The sequence below is a fragment of the Cheilinus undulatus genome, linkage group 22, assembly GCF_018320785.1.
Source record: "Cheilinus undulatus linkage group 22, ASM1832078v1, whole genome shotgun sequence".
NCBI classification, from domain to species: Eukaryota; Metazoa; Chordata; class Actinopteri; order Labriformes; family Labridae; genus Cheilinus; species Cheilinus undulatus.
In genome coordinates this window covers 14086073-14093440 of record NC_054886.1, presented here as the reverse complement: position 1 = coordinate 14093440, position 7368 = coordinate 14086073, and the positions used below count along the sequence as shown (strand labels likewise).

Here is a 7368-nt window from a genome sequence, read left to right as displayed (position 1 = left end):
TTTTTTGTACCTCTGCCTGCTTGTTTTGACCTCCCGTGTATCGAACCTTTTTCCTGATTAAACGGACTTGAAAGTGCTTGATTCCTGTGTCTGCTTTTGGGTCCTTTGGTCCGGCATATCGTTACAGTACGATCTCGCCAACAATGGATCCAGCAGACTCTGACCCGCTGCGACAGGCGCTCAAAGCGCAGGGTCAGCGCCTTGCTCAACAGGATGAGCAAATTAAAGCGCTTGGACAGTTAGTGCAGCAGTTGGCCGGACGACAAGAGACTACCACGGCTGAGTTGGGAGCACAGCTCAGCACCATCACGCAGATGATCCAGATCAACCTGTCGAAAAATGATAACGCTCCTCCTCTGCCTCCTGAGCCGGCTACCCAGCCTTCTCTGCCTGCAGCTTCTCCCTCACTCGTTCCCCAGCTTTCCAGACCAGAGAAATTCTCCGGGGATTCTGGCGACTGCAAGACGTTCTTGACACAGTGTGAGCTTCACTTCGAACTCAACGCAGCTGCCTTCCCCTCGGACCGGGTCAAGATCGCCTTCATCGTCTCTCACCTGACGGACAGAGCCAGCCGTTGGGCCACTGCGGAGTGGGGCAGGAGATCGGACATCTGTAACTCCTTGGCGGCGTTCACTAAAGCCTTTACTCAGGTATTTCAAAACATTCAGCCAGGCAGAGAAGCAGCCAGGGCCTTAACTAGAATTAAGCAGGGGCGTAGAAATGTGTCTGACTACGCCATTGAATTTAGAACATTATCTGCTGAAAGTGATTGGAATTCCACTGCCCTGCTTGATGCCTTTTTTGAAGGCTTATCTGAGAAATTAAAGGACCATCTAGTGACTTTTGATCTTCCTCAAGATTTAGATTCTTTGATTGCTCTGGCCATTAAAATTGATAAGAGACTCTTAGAAAGAGAGAAGGATAGAGGCAGGCAGCGGGAGCGTTTTATCCTGCTTACACTAGGAGGTCCAGCCCAGCTGATCTTCCCCAGGCCGGGAGAAGACCTGCCTCACTCCCGCTGGTCACCGATGCCCAACCTGAGGAACCCATGCAGCTAGGCCGCACCAGGCTCACTCCAGATGAGCGTCTCCGTCGAATGAAGGAGGGCCGCTGCATCTATTGTGGACAACTGGGTCATCTTTTGGTTGACTGCCCTATCAGACGGAGATCCCCTAGACTACAGACTGTGGTGAGTCGCAACCTCATATTTAACAATCCTGCCCAATTACTCCTGAAGTCTCCATTGAAGCCAAAGACATTAAGACTGTGAAAGCATTCATTGATTCAGGATCTGATGCTAATCTGATGAACTCTCTCCTGGTTAGGAGACTCGGCCTTACGACTTTCAACCTGAATCATCCCCTGGAGGTCTGCGCGGTTAATGGCAGTTCAATGGGCAGAATTACTCACTGCACCCAGTCTGTGACCATTCGTTTTCCTGACTCACACAGTGAACAAATCAGTTTTCATGTTTTTGACTCCCTCAATCATGAGATAATCTTAGGGAGACCCTGGCTCGAGATTCACAACCCTAAGATTGATTGGGCTTCAGGACAAATAACTGACTGGGGAATAAATTGCAGTCTGACTTGTTTTCATAGTAAACCCCAGAAAGTTCGGTAACAGTACCTCACCCTGACTCTGATTACCCTGACTTATCCCAAGTTCCTGACTTTTACCATGACCTGAAGGAAGTTTTCAACAAAGCTAAAGCTAAATCCCTACCTCCACACAGACTTTATGACTGTGCCATTGATCTCTTACCTGGAACGTTTCCTCCCAAGGGGAGACTTTACTCTCTCTGCTCCCGAAAGACAGGCAATGGAGCAGTATGTGGAGGAGTCTCTGGCGGCAGGGATAATTCGGCCGTCCTCTTCACCTGCAGGAGCTGGTTTCTTCTTTGTGGACAAGAAGGACAAATCGCTTCGGCCATGCATTGACTACAGGGGCCTTAACAACATCACCGTGAAAAACAGGTACCCCCTCCCTTTGATCTCATCTGCTTTTGAACAATTAAGTGAAGCTAAAATATTCACTAAGCTGGATCTGCGAAATGCTTATCACCTAGTCAGAATAAGGGAGGGGGATGAATGGAAGACAGCATTTAACACTCCCACGGGTCACTACGAATATTTAGTTATGCCCTTTGGCCTTACTAACGCTCCTGCAGTTTTTCAAGCCCTGGTCAATGACGTTCTGCGGGATATGTTAAATGACTTTGTATTCGTTTACTTGGATGATATCCTAATTTTTTCCTCGGATGAGCAAACCCACATCAGCCATGTCAGAAAGGTCCTGGAGCGCCTCTTTCAGAACCAGCTTTTCGTCAAAGCCGAGAAATGTGAGTTTCACAGACCTTCCGTTACCTTCTTAGGATACATCATTGCAGAAGGTCAGATCCAGATGGACCCTGAAAAGGTTAGTGCTGTCAAAGATTGGCCAGTACCTTCTTCCCGCAAAGAACTTCAAAGATTTCTGGGGTTTGCCAACTTTTATAGAAAATTCATTCGGAACTTTAGCATTATTGCCTCACCCCTGCATGAGCTTACCTCCTCTAAGAGGCAATTTTTGTGGAACTCTGCTGCTGATGCAGCTTTTGTCAGACTTAAGAACTGTTTTTCTTCTGCTCCTGTCCTCATTCTGCCTGACACTAACAATCAGTTTGTTGTTGAGGTAGACGCATCTGATGTAGGCATTGGAGCTGTATTGTCTCAACGTTCTTCCAAGGATGATCGTCTCCACCCCTGTGCCTTCCTGTCACGCAAGCTTTCTGCAGCTGAACGCAACTACGATGTAGGCAACCGGGAGCTGCTGGCAGTCAAAGTGGCACTGGAGGAGTGGAGGCATTGGCTGGAGGGAACTTCTCAACCCTTCTTGGTGTGGACTGACCACAAAAATTTAGAATATCTTCAAACAGCCAAGAGACTGAATGCCAGGCAAGCCAGGTGGGCATTATTCTTTAATCGTTTTAATTTTACCCTATCCTATCGACCTGGTAATAAGAATGTTAAGCCTGATGCTCTCTCTAGAATCCATTCTAATGAGGAGCAAAAAGCAGAACCTGAACTGATCCTCCCACGTTCCTGTGTTGTTGCTAATGTTACTTGGGAGATAGAGAGAAAAGTCCAGGAGGCCATCCATAATGTTAACCCCCCTGTGAACTGTCCACCTGGTAGCCTGTTTGTTGTTCCTGAGCTCCGCTCCCAGGTTATCAATGGGCACACTCCTCTCGGTTTTCCTGCCACCCGGGTGTTAGCCGAACTCTGGGGGTCCTTAAAGAACGTTTCTGGTGGCCCTCTATGGACAAGGAGGTTTCGGAATTCATCTCAGCCTGCCCCACCTGTGCCTCCAGTAAGGTCTCCCATCAGCATCCGGCAGGTCTGCTCCATCCTCTTCCGGTACCCAAGAGGCCCTGGTCCGACATATCCCTGGACTTTGTCACGGGACTCCCCACCTCAGAAGGTAACACCACTGTTCTCACAGTGGTGGACAGATTTTCTAAAATGGCTCATTTTATCCCTTTACCCAAGTTGCCCTCTGCCAAGGAAACAGCCGAGGCTATGCTGCACCATGTTTTTCGTCTACATGGTCTCCCTAGAGATGTGGTGTCGGACCGGGGCCCCAGTTCACCTCCAGGTTCTGGAAGGAATTCTGTTCGCTGATTGGAGCCACTGTGAGCCTCTCCTCTGGATTTCACCCTCAATCGAATGGACAAACTGAGCGGATGAATCAAGAAATGGAGACGGGCCTGCGCATTCTGGCTTCCCAGAACCCTTCCTCATGGTCCAACCAGCTCGTGTGGGTAGAATATGCACATAACTCACTTATTAACTCATCAATTGGCATGTCCCCCTTTCAGTGTGTGTACGGCTTTCAACCTCCTCTTTTTCCTGCCCTAGATAAGGAGGTATCTGTCCCCTCGGCCTGGACCCTGGTGCGACGTTGTCGCCAGACCTGGGAGCGAGCCAGACAAGCCCTCCTCCGAGCTTCAGCCAGACACAAGACGGCGGCTGATCGCAAAAGGTCTGAGGCCCCCAAGTATCACTGTGGACACAAAGTTTGGCTATCCACTAAAAACCTGCCTCTGCGTCTGGATTCTAAGAAGCTCGCTCCCAGGTTCGTTGGTCCGTTTCCTATTTCCAAAGTTATTAATCCTGTAACTGTCCAACTAAAACTACCCAGAACCATGAGAGTCCATCCTGCATTCCACGTCAGTCAACTTAAACCCGCCAAATCCAGCCCTCTGGTCCCCCCCACCCAGCCCCCGCCACCCCCCCGGTTCGTTGATGGAGAAAGAGTTTACACCGTCAAAAAGTTGCTAGCCGCCAGAAGAAGAGGCCGTGGCTATCAGTATCTGGTGGATTGGGAGGGTTATGGCCCTGAAGAGCGCTCCTGGGTCCCCGCTAGAGACATCATGGACCCAGAGCTCATCAAAAACTTCCACAATGAACATCCTGATGTTCCTGGGCCGTCTGGAGCCAGCCGTGGAGGGGGGGGTACTGTCACATCTCCAGGTTGACCTAGTTAAGTTACTTTTTCCCTCATGTTTCTAGTCTGTCATTTCCTGTTTTATTTTGGATACTTACCTTGTGTCTCTTTTCCAGATCACTCCTTCCTGCCCATCCCTACCTGTTTCCCTGTGTCCTGATCATCCTCATGTGTCTCACCTGTGTTGATTGTCGAGTGACTGCACCTGGTGATCCCCGGCTGAGTGTTCCCCTCCTCGTGTATTTAGCTCATTCACTCCCTGTCTGCTGTGCGAGATCGTCTTGTTTCCTTTGTGTCCAATTCCTTCGAGCCTTACTTCTGATTGACCTTCGTGATTTATTTGACCCAGTTTCCCGTCCTAGTTTCCGAGTTAGCCTGCCGTTTTTTGTACCTCTGCCTGCTTGTTTTGACCTCCCGTGTATCGAACCTTTTTCCTGATTAAACGGACTTGAAAGTGCTTGATTCCTGTGTCTGCTTTTGGGTCCTTTGGTCCGGCATATCGTTACATGTTCATCCTGGAGAACAGATTCAATTACAGTCATCCCTTGCTTTCCCAGAAATTTGGATGTGATATTTCAAGAATGCTTGGACGGATTGTCCTCTGACTTTGCACATATGTTGACTTTGACTCAAGGATTTGATGCTTCAATTTTGGCTGTAATCAGAAGGTTGTGGGTTTAAAGCCCAGCTCCTACAGAAGCATGTTGATGTGTCCTTGGGCAAGATACTTAACCCTAACTTGGGGATTGTTTTAAGTACTCTTCCTGGAAAGATTTTTGAATTTTATTTTGGATTTTTCTTAAAAAAAAAAAAAAAAAAAAAAATCAAAAATCTTCTATGATACTTTCCCAGAAACTTTTATTATCCATATTACATTCATTATTTTCTTTGGTGTCTTTGTTCTGTTGCATTTGTACTATCTGAGATCCAAACACTGTTAAACATATTGAATTGACTGACAAATAGAAATTTGTGTCTAGGTGGTGAATCTCAAGGCTAGACCAGTTGACAGCCTCCTCTCTTTTGTGTAGAGGAAGCAATTCTTTTCCATCAAAAGGTTGTTTTCATGAGTGTTTGATCATATACAGTGCCATGAGAAAGTTTGCCTCCTTTCTGATATATTCATCTTTTTAGATGTTTCAGATCATCAACCAAATTAGATATGATGTGAAAAACTAACTGCGTCCTTGTGAAATCATGGATTAACTATGGTTAACCACTTTTTGAAAAACTGGACTCAATTTCACTAGCCACACCCAAACCTGGTGAATAAAGACACCCTTTAAATAGAACCTGTCTGACAGAGAGAAGTAGGCAAAAAGATTTTTAAAAACAACACATCATGTGGCAATCTAAAGACATTTCAGTACATTTTAGAAACAAAGTCAGTGACATCTATCAGTCTGAAAAGTACAAAGCTATTTCTAAGGCTCTGGACTCAAACAAAACATGATGAGAACCATTATCCACAACCGTAGAAAACTTGGAACAGTGGTAAAACTTGTTTACCTGATAATCTTGCTCATTTAGCTTCTAAATATCTTAAAGACACCGTAAACCATTTGCCTTCATATTCATATAACATTGCAAATGTAAAAGATTCCTTAGACTGAATCAGCCTCCCAAGAAGTGGCTGTCATAAAATGTGCAGAATTGGTGTTATTTTGGTGGATTTGTGCAGCGTTGCAATCAGTGCAACTTTCTGCAAAGACTGACAATTAAAAACTGAATAAGTATCAGTAAGCTTTTGATTTGTGCTGCAATTATTCCCAGGCTGGGTGCTGGAAATGTGCACATTAGGTCAAAAAAAAAAAAAATCTCTGCTTTTATGAAGATGCTGTGCAGCAGAATGAGCAACATTTAACCACTGACAGTTCAATCCAGCAGGTAGCTGTCAACAAATAAAAATGCTGCACAATCTATCCACGGTTCAATTCTGACCTATAGCTGACATTTTCACACATGGTCGTTCTAGCTGTGTTCTGCAGACGCTCACTTCATATGGGTTATTTGTCAGCAAACCGGGCACGACTTCAGCTCATAGAGGGAACTCTTGGACATGGAGGAAAAAAATTCAATCAAGTCTGATGCTGGTCTTGAACAAATTTATTTGCTCTTTCCTTGACCAGTGAATACCAACAATGTGTTGTCTTTGCAGGTCTGCATGTCGGCCTGTCAGGCTACTGAATGTGTGTGAAGATGCTCACCAGCAGCAGGTCGATATGACAGCAATAGAGATGCACTGCCTGTGAATAGTACACAGTTTCACTGGTGTACTACGGATGATTTAATGTGACTTTTTGACACTGATCAGCAGAAAATAATGCTGTAATATGAGGAAGAAAACGTATATCTATATGGATGCTGTCACTGCCTCCCACTGTAGGCAGGAATGGAGCTGTCCTTGGTGCTGAAACACCAAATGAATAGGATAGCTCCCATACACCACAGAAAAATGTATTTTCAACCCTTAACTATTCATTATAATAAACAATGATACGTGGAGTCACCCTTGTTTATCCAAGAGGCAGGTATATGTTTTTTTTTATTATAGGGTTTGCTGCTATGTTAGGTTAGTGTGTTAGATATAGTCTGTATGTAAAATATAAGATAAAATGTTACCTCTCTGTTAAAATCCCCAAAACTTCTGAGTCCCTGCATGCACACATGAGGACATTCTAACATTTTGGCTTTCCTACAAATAGAAATAAAATCTGCTATCAGAATCTTTGACATGTTTGTCCAGAATTTTCATAAAAGTTGAAGTAATTTGTTTGGGATGTCTGAAGAATTCACTTTCAAATTTTCAGGAATTTTCTTGAGGAAGATTGTGTTGTAATGTTTACATTTTTGGTACTTTCAAGGAAATTGATTTTTAAA

The 7368-nt window shown here is 45.2% G+C and overlaps 1 protein-coding gene and 1 long non-coding RNA gene across 2 annotated transcripts; both read left to right on the top strand.

Moving 5' to 3' along the window:
- Positions 1-1622: 1622 nt before the first annotated feature.
- lrfn4b (leucine rich repeat and fibronectin type III domain containing 4b) lies at positions 1623-4273 on the top strand (the record flags this gene model as incomplete). The annotated part of the gene is given in 3 exon segments (XM_041780112.1): positions 1623-1795; positions 1797-3462; positions 3599-4273. Coding segments are annotated over 3 exon segments (2514 nt in total), but the record flags the coding sequence as incomplete, so codon positions are not given.
- A 34-nt stretch (positions 4274-4307) lies between these two features.
- Positions 4308-4950, top strand: LOC121504858. Its single transcript, XR_005991486.1, has 2 exons — positions 4308-4514; positions 4605-4950. It is a non-coding gene; the product is annotated as an uncharacterized LOC121504858 (long non-coding RNA).
- Positions 4951-7368: the final 2418 nt, after the last annotated feature.